The sequence below is a fragment of the Microcaecilia unicolor genome, chromosome 2 (assembly GCF_901765095.1).
Source record: "Microcaecilia unicolor chromosome 2, aMicUni1.1, whole genome shotgun sequence".
Lineage (NCBI taxonomy): Eukaryota > Metazoa > Chordata > Amphibia > Gymnophiona > Siphonopidae > Microcaecilia > Microcaecilia unicolor.
Window position 1 is genome coordinate 632,830,556 of NC_044032.1, and position 19,564 is coordinate 632,850,119.

The following is a 19,564-nucleotide window of genomic DNA, read 5'->3' on the forward strand; positions in this document are numbered from 1 at the left end:
AGCTCTTTTGAGCAGGGACTGTCTCTTTGTATCAGGTGTTCAGTGCTGCGTGCGTCTGGTAGCGCTATACAAATGCTAATAATAATAATAAATAGTGTGCATTGTGTGAAGAGAGTACGCATGCTACATGAGAAGGGCACACTTTTGAAAAATAGCACCCGCTCTTTGTGAAGAAACTAAACAAAATTACAATGTTTGGGTTGTAAAACCCTAATAACTGGATCAGACCCCTAGAAGGTTTGGGGCTTCCTTGTCTACAGTGCAGGAGTAGCCTAATGGTTAGTGCAGTGGGCTTTGAACCTGGAGACCTGGGTTCCAATCCCACCACAGCCCCTTGGGCAAGCCACTGTGGGGTCCTTTTACTAAGGTGGCTGAAAAATGACCTGAGGCAGTGTAGACGTGTGTTTTGGTCGCGTACAGAATCATTTTTTAGCGCACATGTAAAAAAAACGCCCTTTTAAAATTTTTGCCAAAAATGGACGTGTGGCAAAATGAAAATTGCCGTGCGTCCATTTTGGGTCTGAAACTTTACCACCAGCCATTGACCTAGTGGCAAAGTCTCACGCGGTAACCGGGCAGTAATGACCTACATACGTAGCTGACGCGTGCAGAAAATAAAAAATATTTTTCGGACGCGCATAGTGGACACGCGCCAAAAATGAAATTAGCGCAAGGGCCACGCGGTAGCTGGGCAGTAACTCAGGACTGGCGCACATTAGGGGCACGTGGGCCATTACATGGCTTAGTAAAAGTGCCCCTTAACCCTCCATTGCCCCATGTACAAAAACTTAGGGGTCCTTTTACTAAGGTGCGCTGTAAAATGGCCTGCGGCAGTGTAGACGTGTGTGCAGAATCATTGTTTAGCGCACCTGTAAAAAATACCTTTTTAAAATTTTTACTGAAAATGGACGTCTGGCAAAAGTAGCGGCAAAGTCTCACTCGGTAACCGGGCTGAAATGAGCTACGCGCATCAAATGCCATTTGACGTGTGCCAGAAAATAAAAAATATTTTACGGACGCACGTAGCGGACACACACCAAAAATGAAATTACCATAAGGGCCATGCGGTAGCCGGGCGGTAACTTGGAATTGGTGTGCGTAGGCGCTTACACGGCTTATTAAAAGGGCCCCTTATGTTGTGAGCCCTCTAGGGACAGAGAAAGTAACTGCATATAATGTGTACAGCACTTCATACATCTACTAGGGCTATATAAGTGATTAATAGTAGTTCTAAGGAGTTTTACCATAGACCCTTTTACTAAGCTGTATTTGGCACTAACGCACACCTAACACAGCTTAAAATGGGATACCACATGATGCGCTCAGGGGTCTTGAGATAAGTTCCAAATGTGTGCAGGCTAACTGTTTGAGGGGGTATGTCTGGGGGCAGAGAATGGGAGTTCATGTGTACATAAGTATTGCCATACTGGGAAAGACCAAAGGTCCATCGAGCCCAGCATCCTGTTTCCAACAGTGGCCAATCCAGGTCACAAATACCCGGCAAGATGCCAAAAATGTACAAAACATTTTATACTGCTTATCCCAGAAATAGTGGATTTTCCCCAAGTCCATTTAATAACGGTCTATGGACTTTTCCTTTAGGAAGCCGTCCAAACCTTTTTTAAACTCCGCTAAGCTAGCTTCCTTTAACGCGTTCTCTGGCAACAAATTCCAGAGTTTAATTACACGTTGTGCTAATCAGTTAGCGTGTCTACATTAGCACGCGCTAACTGGCTTGTCCTCAGGGTTGGAACAGAAGTTGGTCTGCATACGGGGAAGTGGTAACGGCAGCAGGAACACGGACGGCAGATCCTGCTGGTATATCAGCTCTTTGGGGGAAAGGGTGTCAAATAGAGAGAGAGAGAGAGAAACACACACAGACTGGAGCATTCGCCATTTACTCAGGGCTGCGACCTTTGCAGGGAAAGAAGCAGAGACCACATGGCAGAAGCCCTGGATGCTGACTGGCTTGAGAGGAGGAATGGTGTCTGGCTGGGAGAAAGTAGAGCCACACTGGTGACTCGGGAGGGGAGGGGCGGGGGGAGAGGAAGGACGGACAAAGAGATCACCGGTTGGCAGAACATGGAGTTTCCTGGGTTATGGAGCAGGTGGCTGCATAGCTTGGCTGAGTAACTGGGGTGTCTGATTAGGATATAATATCCCAAAAAGGAGCCGCCAACTCTTCAGTCTCAAGGATTAGCTCTGCAGCTGATCCCCATTATTTTAGGAAGGTAGCCAACTGGTCCCTGGCATCTAAATGGTTGATAAACAGAGGTCTGTGCGAAATAACTTTACACCCTGGCTTCTAAAATCCCTGCAAACTATAGACTTAAACTTTAATGAATAATATATAGTGAGGTAAACCATGCCAGCACCTTCGAAAGGAAGAAGCCCTCCCAAATGGACAAGTTCATTAAAAGATAGCTTTGCCTGCAGCCTGCGTGATGCTCACCCTCCATAGTAATAAAGTACCAACACATAAAAAGAGCTGTCTGCTAAGCATTCCTTTTGACAATCGCTTGAATCCGTTGCATTATTTAATTCAGCTGCCAAATGCCTCCTTAGACTTTCAGCACAATGACATTGTAAACCTGCAGAATTCAGTACTCCACGTAAGGAAGGAAACGGTGCCTCCGTGTCAAGTACCAACCATGCTCGTAACTGGTTTCCAGTGGAAATTAGGTGAGCCAGACAGTTCAGAAATGATACTGTGGACCAAAAATGATCCTACGTATCATTGGAGTGCAGGAGTGGCCTAGTGGATAGGGTGGTGGACTTTGGTCCTGGGGAACTGAGGAACTGAGTTGGATTCCCACTTCAGGCACAGGCAGCTCCTTGTGACTCTGGGCAAGTCACTTAACCCTCCATTGCCCCATGTAAGCCGCATTGAGCCTGCCATGAGTGGGAAAGCGCAGGGTACAAATGTAACAAAAATAAAATAGATACTATTGGAGATTCTACATGGAATGTTGCTATTCTCGCACCCATTCAGATTTCCTTCACTACAAATTCATGCTATCCTCCTTCCAGTCCTCACTATTCCTTGCCAAACAGGACTATTACACCCAATTGACTAATTCTCTCAGCTCTAACCCTCGTCGTCTCTTCGCCACCCTTAACTCCCTCCTCAAAGTGCCCTCCGCTCCCACCCCCCCGTCACTCTCTCCTCAATCACTGGCTGACTACTTCCGCGACAAGGTGCAAAAGATCAACCTTGAGTTCACTACCAAGCCACCTCCTCCTCTTCACCCTTCAACCCTCTCCCTCAACCAACCAACCCAGACCTCTTTCTCCTCCTTTCCTGATATCTCCGAGGAGGAAACCGCCCGCCTTCTTTCCTCCTCAAAATGCACCACTTGTTCCTCTGATCCCATCCCCACCAACTTACTTAACACCATCTCTCCTACTATCACCCCCTCCATCTGTCATATCCTCAACCTCTCTCTCTCCACTGCAACTGTCCCCGACACCTTCAAGCATGCTGTAGTCACGCCACTCCTCAAAAAACCATCACTAGACCCTACCTGTCCCTCCAACTACCGCCCCATCTCCCTCCTACCCTTCCTCTCCAAGACACTTGAGCGCGCAGTCCACAGCCGCTGCCTTGATTTTCTCTCCTCTCATGCCATCCTTGATCCGCTTCAATCCGGTTTTCGCCCTCTTCACTCGACAGAAACAGCACTTTCTAAAGTCTGTAATGACCTGTTCCTTGCCAAATCCAGAGGCCACTACTCCATCCTCATCCTCCTGGATCTATCCGCTGCTTTTGACACTGTCAATCATGACTTACTTCTTGCCACACTGTCCTCATTTGGGTTCCAGGGCTCTGTCCTCTCCTGGTTCTCCTCCTATCTCTCCCACCGCACCTTCAAAGTTCACTCTCATGGATCTTCCTCCACCCCCATCCCCTTATCTGTTGGTGTTCCCCAGGGATCGGTCCTTGGACCCCTTCTCTTCTCAATCTACACCTCTTCCCTGGGCTCCCTGATCTCATCTCATGGTTTCCAGTATCATCTCTATGCTGATGACACCCAACTGTATCTCTCCACACCAGACATCACCGCGGAGACCCAGGCAAAGGTATCGGCCTGCTTATCCGACATTGCTGCCTGGATGTCCAACCGCCACCTGAAACTGAACATGTCCAAGACCGAGCTTATCGTCTTTCCACCAAAACCCACTTCTCCTCTTCCTCCACTTTCTATCTCAGTTGATAACACCCTCATCCTCCCCGTCTCATCTGCCCGCAACCTCGGAGTCATCTTTGACTCCTCTCTTTCCTTCTCTGCGCATATCCAGCAGATAGCCAAGACCTGTCGCTTCTTCCTCTTTAACATCAGCAAAATTCGCCCTTTCCTCTCTGAACACACCACCCGAACTCTCGTCCACGCTCTCATTACCTCTCGCCTGGACTACTGCAACTTACTCCTCACCGGCCTCCCACTTAGCCATCTATCCCCCCTTCAGTCTGTTCAGAACTCTGCTGCACGTCTCATATTCCGCCAGAACCGATATACTCATATCACCCCTCTCCTCAGGTCACTTCACTGGCTTCCGATCAGATACCGCATTCAATTCAAGCTTCTCCTTCTTACCTACAAATGCACTCAGTCTGCTGCCCCTCACTACCTCTCTACCCTCATCTCCCCTTACGTTCCCGCCCGTAACCTCCGTTCACAGGATAAATCCCTCCTCTCAGTACCCTTCTCCACCACCGCCAACTCCAGGCTCCGCTCATTCTGCCTCGCCTCACCCTATGCTTGGAACAACCTTCCTGAACCCTTACGCCAAGCCCCCTCCCTGCCCATCTTCAAGTCTTTGCTTAAAGCCCACCTCTTCAATGCTGCGTTCGGCACCTAACCCTTACCGTTCAGTGAATCCAGACTGCCCCAATTTGACTGCCCCGATCGGACCGACCGTTCACTTGTCTATTAGATTGTAAGCTCTTTGAGCAGGGACTGTCTCTCTTTGTTAAATTGTACAGCGCTGCGTAACCCTAGTAGCGCTCTAGAAATGTTAAGTAGTAGTAGTAGTAGTATTCCACTAGCAACATTCCATGTAGAAGGCTGCGCAGGCTTCTGTTTCTGTGAGTCTGACGTCCTGCACGTATGTGCAGGACGTCAGACTCACAGAAGCAGAAACCTGCGCGGCCACATTGGTGATCTGCAAGGGCCGACCTCTACATGGAATGTTGCTAATGTTGCTAGTGGAATAGCCACATTCCATGTGTAGTAGTAACAGTGGAGGAGTGGCCTAGTGGTTAGGGTGGTGGACTTTGGTCCTGCGGAACTGAGGAACTGAGTTTGATTCCCACTTCAGGCACAGGCAGCTCCTTGTGACTCTGGGCAAGTCACTTAACCCTCCATTGCCCCATGTAAGCCACATTGAGCCTGCCATGAGTGGGAAAGCTCGAGGTACAAATGAAATAAAAATGTAAGCATTCAGGACTGATGACAAAAGCTGTTGTGGAATGAAGGTCATTGAAGGACCATCTAAGGTGACTCATTGTCCTGGATGTATATTTTGGGGCAAAACCAAAATAAAGCACCAAGGGCCCACACGAATGAAATAAACAATAATCCTTTATTCATAGACCCAATATGGGTTGTATTTCAGTATCAAACACCTGCGTCAGGGGTCTAATAAATCAGGCAGATCTTTAAAAAAAAATTTTTTTTGAGGGGGCATGTCAGGGGCAGAGAATGGGTATTCTTGCATTAACTGGATACCGCATGAGCCCTTATGACCTACAAAATGGGTGGTGGTAAGCGCTCACGTGGTGATTTCGTAAAATGGCTGCCTGCTAATTTGCATATGACCACTAATACGGAAAATAGAAAAAAAGACATTTTTATGACTGCGGTACAAAATGCCCTTAGCGTCTGGGAAAGACCTGTGTAAAGGTGTGCTAAGGTCACTTTTTCCAGTAGCTTAGTAAAAGGACCCCTAAATAACTGATTTTAAGGGTAGGATGAGTTTCATACACCGTGGAAGTTGCATATGTGTTTGAAGTCCATGTATCCCTGATGCAGCTGGGCGAAACATTGGCTTAAATACAAAAGACAAAAACAACTTATGCATCCTGCTTCTCATACATAAGTGCACAACTGTGGAATGGACTCCCAAAAGCTGTGAAAACAATCCAAGACCATCCACGTGCAGGACGTCAGACTCACGGAAACAGAAGCCTGCCCTTGCAAGCCCACCCTTCTGATGTTGCTTTTAACTCCTAACCCTTATTCACTTGTTCAGAACCCTTATTTTATCATCCTCATGTTAATATTCCCTTATCTCTTGTTTGTCCTGTTTGTCTGTCCTAATTAGATTGTAAGCTCTGTCGAGCAGGGACTGTCTCTTCGTGTTCAAGTGCACAGCGCTGCGTACGTCTAGTAGTGCTATAGAAATGATAAATAGTAGTAGTAGTCTTTGGGATTCCGGAATCTTGCTGCTCTTTGGGATTCTGCATGGAATCTTGCTACTGCGGGATTCCGGAATCTTGCTACTCTTTGGGATTCTGCATGGAATCTTGCGACTCTTTGTCCTTATCCCTTACTTGTCCTGTTTGTCTGCCCTAATTAGATTGCAAGCTCTATTGAGCAGGGACTGTCTCTTCATGTTCAATTGTACAGCGCTTCGTACGTCTAGTAGCGCTATAGAAATGTGTTAGGAGTGTTACCTGGAGGCACACCCGCTTCTCAGTCATGCTCTTCCCACATGTAAATCCCCTTTACATCTGTGTGCTATAGCATTTGTGCATGCCCATACGGAATAACAGTGAGTCCCCAGCATTCTATGCACGGCGACCAATGTTGCATGCATAAATCAGCATGGATAGCTGATTTGCGAGTGCAACTTAATTGATTTAACAAGCCAATCAGTGCCGATTATTATAATTGGCCTCTAGCAAGCAGTTATCATCACTAATTAGAATTTACGCGTGCAACTTTCTAAGCGTGTTCTGTAAAGTGGTGCATTTGAATTCTAATGCGTAGCTCACAAAAGGGTGTGTGGCCATGAGAGGGGCATGGGCGTTCCTAAAATTTTTCTGCGCCTAAATAAGGCTCAGCCATTCGTACCAGGTTTTCATTGGTGTAAATGGTCATGCCTAAATTTTAGTTGCGGGGACAGGTGCTATGCGAATTCTATAAACCATGCCTAACTGTGATCGAGGTTTATAGACTAAAGCTAAGCGCAGTTTTTTTCAGTGCTGATTTTCTAGTCACTATTTATAGAATTTGGTCCTGGGTGCTTACGCACATAACTGATGATTTTTTTGCATACTAACATGTACAATGACGTGCATACTTGTAAATGTCTGGTTATAGAATTGCCCTTATAACCATCTACCACTTGGAAAAATAGCTACTTTGATTTTTAAAGGGGGCTGGGCTGCTACCAATCTTTTGCTGCTCCACTTGCTAAATATCTATCTGTAGCTGTACCACATTGAATGTTGATGTGACTACACTCCTTCTGGAAAAGTAGACCATTTCATTTAAGTATTTATATACTGCTTAGCGGTTTAAAGTTTCATTTCACAGGTACTGGGACTGTCCCTAGTGGGCTCACAATCTAAATAGTACATTGTACTACTGTTGTAGCTGGGGCAGTGGAGGGTTAAGTCAGTGGCGTAGCAAAGGGGGCAGGGCGGTGGGGGTGGTCCGCCCCGGGTGCACGCTGCTGGAGGGTGCAGAGAGCAGCCGAAAGCGCTGTCGGCTCCGCTGGTTCCCTGCTCCCTCTGCCCCGGAACAGGTTATTTCCTGTTCCGGGGCAGAGGGAGCAGGGAGCCAGTGGAGCTGACAGGCGCGTGGCTGCTCTCTGCACCCTCCAGCAGCCAAGAATGCACCCGGTGGGGGAGGGGGAGCTTGATGCGGGGGGGGGGGGGGTGTCATGCTGCACCATGGGGAGACGGACGCCGCTGCACCCAGGGGGGGGGGGGGGTGTGCAGTGGCGATCCGCCCCGGGTGGCAGCCGACCTAGGATCGCCACTGGGTTAAGTGACTGGCCCAGGGTCACATGAGGCTGCAGAGCAGTGGCGTAGCCATGGGTGGGCCTGGGTGGACCAGGGCCCACCCTATTTGGATTCAGGCCCACCCAAAATTGTGGCACTCTTGCTATGGCTGGCAGAGATCCTCAAACCCCGCCAGCTGAACATTTCCTCTTCCTCAGGCAACCGGTGCTGCTGGCTGCTGTTTGGAATAGCGCTGACTGCCTGAGCAGGAAGAAATCTTCAGCTGGCAGAGTTTGTAGATCCCCTCCTGCTTAGATATTTAATATTTTGGGTTTGCAGGTGAAGGGGGGGGGGGGGGACAAAGAGCAGAGAGCGGAGCAAAGCAGAACAGAGGGGGGCTAGGGACAGGGGGCATGAATTCCATGCCCACCCACCTTCGACTCAGGCCCACCTAAAATTGGCTCTCTGGCTACGCCCCTGCTGCAGAGGGAAGTGAACCTGGTTCTCCAGGATTTCAACCCACTGCTAACCATCAGGCAGCAGCAGCAGGAATCAAACCCAGTTCCCTAGGTCCACAACCTGCTACACTAACCGTTAGGCCACTCCTCCACTCCTCAGTCTCTTGCCCTGTGTGGATAATATACCAATTACTGTTATTTCATCCACAGGTTTTACCTCAACTTTGTTACTGAAGAAGTGAAAAATCCTGAAAAGTAAGCACTTTCTACTTTGTTTCAGCATACCAAGCTGTTATTTTCAACACTGGAATCCCAGGGTCGGATATATTACGTTTTTTTTTCTCATCCCATCAATACAGAAAAGCCTTAGAAAACCAGGCCCCTCATTTGTAGATTAAAAAGGGGGAAAAAAACCGCTATGGGGGTCTTTTGCTAAAGCCACGGTCGCGTTGTTAGCGCATGGCACAAATGAAGTGGGCATCTCTTCGTTTACCGCTAGCTGATTAGTCCTGCAAAATAAAAACAGTACTGTGGTTTACTTGTGACCTGGAGTGGCCACTTCTGGAAGCAGAATACTGGGCTAGATGGACCATTGGTCTGACCTAGTGTGGCTATTATGTAATTAAACTCTGGAATTTGTTGCCAGAGAATGTGATAAAAGCAGTTAGCTTAGCAGCATTTAAAAGGGCTTGGATAATTTCCTAAAAGAAATGTACATAAGCCATTATTAAGATGGACTTGGGAAAATCCACTACTGATTTCTAGGATAATCAGCATAAAATCTGTTTAACTCTCTTCGGATCTTGCCAGGTACTTGTGACCTGAATTGGCTACTGCTGGAAACAGGATACTGGGAATGATGGACCTTTGAATGTTCCCGTATGGCAACACTTATGTTCTAAAAGAATAGGAAACTTGGGATATGGATCCTCAGGAGCTTAGTCAAGAACGGGAGGCGGGGCTGGTGGTTGGGGGCGGGGATAGTGCTGGGCAGACTTATACGGTCTGTGCCAGAGCCGGTGGTGGGAAGCGGGACTGGTGGTTGGGAGGCGGGGATAGTGCTGGGCAGACTTGTATGGTCTGTGCCAGAGCCGGTGGTTGGGAGGCGGGGCTGGTGGTTGGGGGCAGGGATAGTGCTGGGCAGACTTATATGGTCTGTGTCAGAGCCGGTGGTAGGAGGTGGGACTGGTGGTGGGAGGCGGGGATGGTGCTGGGCAGACTTATACGGTCTGTGCCCTGAAAAGGACAGGTACAAATCAAGGTAAGGTATACACAAAAAGTAGCACATATGAGTTTATCTTGTTGGGCAGACTGGATGGACCGTGCAGGTCTTTTTCTGCCGTCATCTACTATGTTACTATGTTTAATAAAAGACCCCCTTTTGTGAAATAAAAAAAAATTGCCTTTCATGATAGCTAAATACGTCTGAGAAAAGTTTTGCAGATATGTGTTCTGCAATCCGTTCTTTAAGTATTTGGACCTCTCTGTACAGTGGAACATATTTTCCTCACAATAATCTTAAGTAGGAAGAAGAAAACGGATGATTTATTTTGTGATGTTTAATTGCTTGAAAAGCTAATACTTTTTTTTTTTTGTGGCGCTTATGCCAACCTACCTCCTGAACGGACAAATCCGTTTGATGGAAGTGTTGCAGAATCAAGGAAGCTGCTAATTGCTCTCCAGTTTCCGCATACACGTAGAAAATGCTGTGTAGCCTTTTCTAACCTGCAGGCCAGCAAATGGAAAGAGGAACCTAATAATTAAACGTTGGACTTCTATTCCAGAAACGCTCAGTGCTGATCAGGTGTCTAATTATTCTCAGTAAGTCCCATAGACCTTTTTTTAGATAGTGTTAGGTACGAGTAAAACACCATTTTGGTGGTCCAGCCAAGTGGCTGGTGTCGTGGGTGCCTGGTTTATCAGAGAGTCTCAGGGTGGAAGATGCCGGACATAAGTCCCAGGATGATCAGTACAAAAGTTTATTCTTCAAGTTCAACACGCAAAGTGTATTTTTTAAACCTCGACAATTATGTTGTATTCATCATATTTTTTTTTCATGCCTCGCATTTCACTATTTTGGTACAAGTTATTATGGGGCCCTTTCATGAAGCAGTGGCAAAAAGGGCCCTGCTCTGGCATTGCGCCGAGGCCTACTTTTAATGAAGCAGGTAAAAGGTAGTTTTTTTTTTTTCTTCAAAAAATGGCCATGTGGCAAATGAAGCACTTGCCGTGCTGCCATTTCTGGGGGGGGAGCACATACTACCATTCATTGAGGTGGCAGTAAGGGCCCCTGCGCTAACCCAACAGTAACCGGGCAGCACATGGCACTGCCCAATTACCACCGGGTACACACTGGTGCTACAAAAATTTTAATATTTTCGTAGGGCTGGATATGATGGTGATCTGGGGGTGGGAACTACCAGCAGCCCGGCGGTAAGTCCGCTTTGGGCTTACTGCCACTTTGTGAAAGGGACCTAAGCCCTTTCCTTTCTGAGCACACTACCAGAACCCACATCCACACTCTTATCACCTCTTGCTTAGGCTATTGCAACTTGCTTCTCACAGGTCTCCCACTTAGCCATCTCTTTCCTCTTCAATCTGTTCAAAATTCTGCTGCACGACTAATATTCCGCCAGGGTCGTTATGCTCATATTAGCCCTCTCCTCAAGTCACTTCACTGGCTTCCTATCCGTTTCCGCATACAGTTCAAACTCCTCTTACTGACCTATAAGTGCATTCACTCTGCAGCTCCTCAGTACCTCTCCACTCTCATCTCTCCCTACATTCCTCCCGGGGAACTCCGTTCACTGGGTAAATCTCTCTTATCTGCACCCTTCTCCTCCACTGCTAATTCCAGACTCCGTTCCTTTTATCTTGCTACACCATATGCCTGGAATAGACTTCCTGAGCCGGGACGTCAAGCTCCATCTCTGGCCGTCTTCAAATCTAAGCTAAATGCCCACCTTTTTGATGCTGCTTTTAACTCCTAACCCTTATTCACTTTGTTCAGAACCCTTATTTTATCACCCTCACTTTAATATTCCCTTATCTCTTGTTTGTCCTGTTTGTCCTAATTAGATTGTAAGCTCTGTCGAACAGGGACTGTCTCTTCATGTTCAAGTGTACAGCGCTGCGTACGTCTAGTAGCGTTTTAGAAATGATAAGTAGTAGTAGTAGTTATGTGTGCAACTGCTAATTAATTCCAATTAGTGCTTGCTAATGCCAATTATTGGTATTTATCTGCAATTAAGTACAATTGCATGCCTAACGTTAGGCGCCATTTATAAAATTTCGCAGTGAACTGTTTTACAACATTTTAGTAAAAGGGTCCCTTACCCCCTAATTCTATAAAAGTCACCAAAAATTGATTGCTCATGTGCAACTGAATTGAACAACAAACCAATTACTGGCAGTAATTGGCTTTTGAATGAGCGATTATTGGTTCTAATTGAAATCAATGAACAAGTAAACATGTAAATTTAGGTACGCGATCTGCCCCTAAATTGTACATGTGTCCTGGAAAAGGGGGGCACAGAAATGGGAGGATCATGGGCATCTTGGGGTGGAGCATGGGCGTGGATTCCAGTTCCGTGCGCAATTATAGAATAAGGGTGTTCCATGTATTTGCACCACAGTTTCATTGGTGTAAATCGACGTGCCTAAACTTATGTGCGACCCCTGCACTTAAATGCTATTCTATAAACCCTGCCTAATTATAGGCGCAGCTTAAAGAATAGTGCTTGTGGGGTTTTTTCGGTTCTGACCTTTTAAGTGTGATTTATAGAATTTGTCCCTTAGCATAGATCCCGATCTCCAGGCAGACTAGATGGACCATTCGTTCTTGGTCTGCTGTCGTCTGCTAAGTTACCCTGGAGAGAAGGGTTTCAGTTAGGCCGTAGTCTCGGAACACTGACTAAAAAATAGTCAAACCTAATTTCAGGATCTAGGGTGCGAGAACCAAGGCATTTCAATGCACATTTTTTATCAAGAGCTTTGACTTGTGGCAGATTGTTCTTCCTCTCGAGATGTAGTCTGGAAGTCTTCCAGCGAAAGCCGTTGCTTTAGCTTGCCGAAGAAGCATTGCTGAGCCACATTTACATTTCAGGTTTGTTGCTCTTGCAGATGTGTAACTACCTCTGTCTGCAAATTGCACTTTTGGAAAGCCAAGATACAGTACTTATTCCTTCTGTGTTGTAACTTGCCAAAGGAAGTTCACATTTCACGTTCACTGACAGCTGTCTCATGCCAGGTGCAGCTCAACATTTAAAGTTAAGTGTCTGACAGCAGCTGGCATTGTGACTTTGTAGCTGGATGTTTGAGAAACATCCCCCCTGCCTTCGTATACATTAGGAATGCTTTTCCCAATGTGGTTCATGAACAGCATGAATGGAAAGCAATATTACTTACTTGCGTTTTCAGTGAAAATATTTACTGGCATAGAATGGGCCTCATTAATTCCTTCTTCCCCCTCCTCCCACTTAAAAATACGTACGCATACTCTGGAGACAGTGTAAAGTAGAAAATTGGTATGAATTATTGTAAACCCATGTAACCATCCCTGTCCCAGATATAAGGGTAGAGGGGTATAGGAGATGGAGAGATGAACCCTCAATAGTGGGGAGCAACGAGTTGTAATAGAAATGCGATGGGACACCGGATTGTTCTTTCTGAAATGTTGCATTTATTTTTCTGAGGTAGCTGGTTGTATAGTGGACGAGACAAAAAATAAATAATTCAGTCATGTCTTTGATTAGTTGTGCTTCTGAGTACTGAACAGGTAAAATTTATATGCCTTTCTACTTCTCCCTGTCTTTCTCTGTGACTACAAGGGCTTTTTATCCATGATGTGTTGGAGTCTACTACTTACCACTAGGAGTGAAGCAATCTTGCAGTTTCAATCGTATGGGACATACAGATTCTGTGGGACTCCCAGTGCACCCACATGTTCTATGCAGTTGAAGCTTTGAACTGCACTACCCCCAATGGCAAGAATGCAGATAGTGAACTTTCATTGGCCTTTCCAGCTCTCAGTGAATACACTAAGAGCTGAAAAGCTCAGCTGCAAAGGACTTTAAATCAGGCATGGATGTTGGTTAAAAATAGCATTTCGGAAGCCCAGACCAGATGTATGCCACATATTAATAAAGGTGGAAAGAAGGGAAAACGGCAGCCAGCATGGTTAAAGGGAGAAGTAACAGAGGCAATTACGGCCAAAAGAACATCTTTCAGAATATAGAAAAAAGATCTGAATGAAGAAAAGAAGAAGCAACATAAGCACTGGCAAGTTAGATGCAAGGCGTTGATAAGGAAGGCCAAAAGAGAATACAAAGAGAAACTTGCCTCAGAGGCAAAACCTCATAGTAATAACTTTTTCAGGTATACCAGAAGCAGAAAGCCTGTGAGGGAATCCATGGAACCGTTAAGGAGTAAAAGGGGCACTCAGGAAAGACAGGACCTTAGCAGAGAGGCTGAATGGATTCTTTGCCTTGGTCTTTACTGAAGAAGATTTAAGAGATCTACCTGTACCAGAGATGGTTTTCAAGGGTGATGGTGCAGAGGAAGTGAAATAAATCTTGATGAACCTGGAAGATCTACTCAAATCATCTGGACCTTTGTATCGCTCCATGGTGCGACCGCACCTCGAATATTGAGTTCAATTCTGGTCGCCGCATCTCAAAAAAGATATAGTGGAATTAGAAAGGGTGCAGAGAAGGGCGACGAAAATGATAAAGGGGATGGGACGACTTCCCTATGAGGAAAGGCTAAAGCGGCTAGGGCTTTTCAGCTTGGAGAAAAGGCGGCTGAGGGGAGATATGATAGAGGTCTATAAAATAATGAGTGGAGTTGAACAGGTAGATGTGAAGCATCTGTTCACGCTTTCCAAAAATACTAGGACTAGGGGGCATGCGATGAAGCTACAATGTAGTAAATTTAAAACGAAATCGGAGAAAAATTTTCTTCACTCAATGTGTAACTAAACTCTGGAATTCGTTGCCAGAGAATGTGGTAAAGGCGGTTAGCGTAGCAGAGTTTAAAAAAGGTTTGGACGGTTTACCTAAAGGAAAAGTCCATAGACCGCTATTAAATGAACTTGGGGAAAATCCACTATTTCTGGGATAAGCAGTATAAAATGTTTTGTACATTTTGGGGATCTTGCCGGGTATTTGTGACCTGGATTGGCCACTGTTGGAAACAGGATGCTGGACTCGATGGTCTTTCGCAGTATGGCAATACTTATGTACTTATGTAGGTATTTGCAGGGTAGCACTGAGACAGAATTTCTGAATTTACAGGTGTGTATGTACACGTATGTGCAAATTAAAAATAAAATACCATCATCACCAGAAAAGACAGACACCCTTCTATGCTATGTTCTGGTCGTTTATATACATTGTTGATTTCTCAGTGTTGTTGCCTTCCTTACAGAATTAGCCCATATCTGCACATTATTGCATGTAAGTAATCTATAGCTAGATAATAAGTTGGTAACCTTATCGGTTAATATTAATCTGCCTTGAAATAAAGAAGTTCCTCATTCTTTTTCTTTGTTGTGTGACTCCCATCCATAAAACTTTTCTATTTGTCGAGAAACACCTTGGTGGGTCAGGAGCCATCCATCACTGTTTAAGGAGTTTCTCAGCGCAAGGAATGTGGGATTGAGATGTATATGTTGTTTGTAAGCTCTCTCCAGGATTGATAAATCATGTCTTGTGCAGCCACAGAGCTGAGAAATGAATTGCTTTGTAGTGACCCTGGGGGTCCAAGATTAGTCCGATTGTCTATAAGATCTTTCCTGGGTTCTCCTCACTTCATTTATTCTGCTCCGTTTGAGGAAGCAAGAAAATAACAGACTTGTGGCAAGTTGTAAAAGTTTGCTACCATCTGTCACCGGGGGAAACCCACAGGATTAAAAACACCCCGAGGCACGGAGTTTAATATCGGCTTTAAATAATCCCACTGTCATGCTGAAGTAATATGTTTCCTGCCTTCTATTTATATTAGCGTTTGAAAGTTGTGGACATGGTCAAGTCCATGTGTAATAGAAGGAAGGAATTTTGTGTGATTATATTGATAAATTGTCTTTGGGCAAGCTGGCTACAGAGGTCCAGGGCTCCACCACTTTCTTTTATCATTGTTAACTGCTGTGATCAAGCGATTTGTAATGGCGGTATATCAAGACCGGAATAAACTATAAGTATCCTGAAAAAAATCGGATCTAGGCGGTAGAACGAGAGGACATGAAATGAGATTGAAGGGGGGCAGACTCAAGAAAAATGTCAGGAAGTATTTTTTCACGGAGAGAGTGGTGGATGCTTGGAATGCCCTCCCGAGGGAGGTGGTGGAAATGAAAACGGCAATGGAATTCAAACTTGCATGGGATAAACATAAAGGAATCCTGTTCAGAAGGAATGGATCCTCAGGAGCTTAGCCGAGATTGGGTGGCAGAGCCGATGGTAGGAGGCGGGGCTGGTGGTTGGGAGGCGGGGATAGTGCTGGGCAGACTTATACGGTCTGTGCCACAGCCGGTGGTGGGAGGTGGGACTGGTGGTTGGGAGGCGGGGATAGTGCTGGGCAGACTTATACGGTCTGTGCCAGAGCCGGTGGTGGGAGGCGGGACTGGTGGTTGGGAGGCGGGGATAGTGCTGGGCAGACTTATATGGTCTGTGCCAGAGCCGGTGGTTGGGAGGCGGGGATAGTGCTGGGCAGACTTATACTGTCTGTGCCCTGAAGAGCACAGGTACAAATCAAAGTAGGTTATACACAAAAAGTAGCACATATGAGTTATCTTGTTGGGCAGACTGGATGGACCGTGCAGGTCTTTTTCTGCCGTCATCTACTATGTTACTATGTTTGCAGGGTACCCAAATCTGCATAGTCATCTGGTTACTGAGTTGAATCTATGCCGATGTAGTTTATGAATATTTCTTGAAGAGTTTTTGAGCACCAAATCTTGTGACGTTCAAGGTTTAGAATTGATGAGTTCCGCGTACGTGACAGGAAGAAGCAAGAGGCTGTTCCTAAAGTAATTTAGAGATTAAAAACACAGCAAAAATGCTATGAAAGGTTTGTAAGGTATGATAAGCCTACTTCAGACATTTTGTTTGAAACTGAATAATGGGGTATGTGATTCAAGCCTTTCTTAAGACTTCCCGATACTCAAGGCGATCTGTGGCCACAGAAAATGGTTAAATTGAAACTCTTTTTTTATGTCTTTATTTTCATTACATGTGTTATAATGATTTTAGTATCAAGTAGCCATCACTAAACACTGAAGTCCTCCCTCTAGCCACGGAACAGAATTTTTTTTATATTTAATTATGCTCTGTTCGTAGGATTTAATGTAGCGTTTGTTGACTTGGTTTCTCAGGGTATATCAGGGGTGAAGGTGTGCATGTGTGTGTGTTGGCAGTAGTGGTGGTTGGGAAGACCCTAGATGGAGGTCTCAAAAAAAAAAAAATTTACAGCTTTAACCCATCTAGAACGAGGTTTTATCTGTGTCAGGCAGAAGGAGGCAAAGAAAAAAAAGATTTACTTTCAGAAATCAATGTAAAGCTCAGAAAAGTTGAGGACATCAAAAAATTACTCTCGTGGGCAAATTCAGAGTATTTGAGATGAAAGCAAGGAGTCTCCCTGCTTTGAGAGAACGGCATTCTCCTAGTCAGGAAAGGGCTGATCTGAGGTGTCACCCTTGAACTGCTGAACTGGCTCTCTGTTAAAGCGTTTCTAAGTTAAAGTAGACCATACCTAATCTAGGGGCACTTTTATGGGCCTATGCACGTGCAGTGCGCGTCGAATCGGCATTACCGCCCGGCTAGCGCATGCGCCTGGTGGTAATTTTGGGTTTGGCGCATGCTGAAAACCTGTGGTAAAAAAATAATTTTCTATTTTCTACCATGGGGGGGGATTCACGGCAGTAATCGGCAAGCGCTGGATGGTTACCGTACAGGTAATGCGTGAACCCTTACCGCTAAATCAATGCCTGGCGTTAAGGGCTCAGGCCGTAAATAGATGTGCGCTGGTTTTAATTTTTTCCGCGCATCCATTTCCCGGCCCTCCTCCAAGAAAACCCTTTTTTCCAGACGTGGCGGAGAAATGGTCCGGCGCGCGTCCATAACACGTGTCCACACTATCGCAGGCCAGTTTTTGGCATGCCTTAATGAAATACCCCCCCCCCCCCCCCCAGAGAGCCCCAATATGCTCGAATCAGAGTTCCCCTGTTCTGCTTCCTAGATACACCAGATCCACACATTGTTCGTGTTCATGTAATGCTTCGGATGTCAGAATTGGGGCAAATTGTTTTTTTTTTAATTATCTTAAGGCGATGAAAGGGGGGAAATATTTATTTCTCGCAAGCTCTTCATAAAATCTATTTTGCTTGAGCTCATTTTTGACATTTTCAGTCCGATTGGACCAAACATTAAGAAGCATATTTTCTGCTTTGCATTGTTTTGCTATGGAAGTGAACGTATTTGTTTTTCTGTCTATATTATATTGAACAGTGTTTCCCACATGTCGAAAATGTGTTTAAACTGAAATGGTGACTGAATACTTGTGCCGAAGGAAAAAATGGCCTCACAGAGCTCCTGGATCAGTACAATCTACGAGAGCTGAAACGGATCTTTACACGATCCTCTGGTCATCATTGGCCATACAAAAAAAAACTTCGAAAGTACTATAGAGTCACTAAACTGCTACTGTGGCAATGATTGGAGTGGAGGAGTGGCCTAGTGGTTAGAGTGGTGGACTTTGGTCCTGGGGAACTGGGTTCGATTCCCACTGTAGGCACAGGCAGCTCCTTGTGACTCTGGGCAAGTCACTTAACCCTCCATTGCCCCAGGCACAAATAAGTACCTGTATATAATATGTAAACCCCACAGAAAGGCAGCATATCAAGTCCCAGATCCCTTTCTCTATTTCAGATTCTAAATTGGAATGTTAATGTTGCTAGTGGAGGAGTGGCCTAGTGGTTAGAGTGGTGGACTTTGGTCCTGGGGAACTAGGTTTGATTCCCACTGTAGGCACAGGCAGCTCCTTGTGACTCTGGGCAAGTCACTTAACCCTCCATTGCCCCAGGTACAAATAAGTACCTGTATATAATATGTAAGCCTCATTGAGCCTGCTATGAGTGGGAAAGCGCGGGGTACAAATGTAACAACAAACAAACAATGTTGGTACTATTTGAGATTCTGTAGCTACTATTTGAGATTCTACATGGAATGTTAATGTTGCTATTCCACTAGCAACGTTCTATGTAGAAGCCTGCCCTTGCAGCCGCACAGGCTTCTGTTTCTGTGAGTCTGACGTCCTGCACGTACGTGCAGGACGTCAGACTCACAGAAGCAGAAGCCTGCGTGGCCACATTGGTGATCTGCAACATTCCATGTAGAATCTCAAATAGTAGGAACAGTGGAGGAGTGGCCTAGTGGTTAGGGTGGTGGACTTTGGTCCTGGGGAACTGAGGAACTGAGTTTGATTCTCACTTCAGGCTCAGGCAGCTCCTTGTGACTCTGGGCAAGTCACTTAACCCTCCATTGCCCCATGTAAGCCGCATTGAGCCTGCCATGAGTGGGAAAGCGCGGGGTACAAATGTAAGAAAAAAACATTATCTAACAACTTTCAAATAATACATACTATATCTTCAGTAGCAGTGTTATGAGATTTATGAGCAATTCTTATGACTGAAAGACCACTTGTCTTTCAAATGCACTTGCTACCGACACTTGTAGCTTCTGTTGCTAGAGTTGATTTCCTCTCCCCTCGCCCCAAGCCGACGATGGCCAGCGTTTCATACTGCTGCTTCAGGGTCTTGGTGGCGGAATCAACTTTGAAACTGGCACTGGTAAAGCTGTTCAGTGTCTCTCCGTAAAGATCCGTTTCAGCTCTCGTAGATTGTATTGATCCAGGAGCTCTGTGAGGCCATTTTTTCCTTCGGCACAAGTATTCAGTCACCATTTCAGTTTAAACACGTTTTCAACACGTGGGAAACACTGTTCATTTATATCTAGCGATTGTTTGTTGTTCCACACCCTAATATAATTATATCTAGTGTATATTATATTGAGCCTTGGGTTTGAACATACAACTTTAACGGGGCAATTGTATAAAGCAACGTCCCCCAGATTCTATATAACACGATTTTGAGTTGCATGCGCAA

The 19,564-nt window shown here is 45.6% G+C and overlaps 1 protein-coding gene across 1 annotated transcript in view; it reads left to right on the forward strand.

Annotated features, from left to right (window-relative positions):
- SLC7A11 (solute carrier family 7 member 11) overlaps nucleotides 1–19,564 on the forward strand; it is a 205,363-nt gene that overhangs the window by 94,410 nt on the left and 91,389 nt on the right. The window contains exon 6 of the mRNA XM_030191730.1: nucleotides 8,620–8,664. Within this exon, the coding sequence (XP_030047590.1) occupies nucleotides 8,620–8,664 (45 nt within the window). The remainder of the gene's footprint in view (nucleotides 1–8,619; nucleotides 8,665–19,564) is intronic.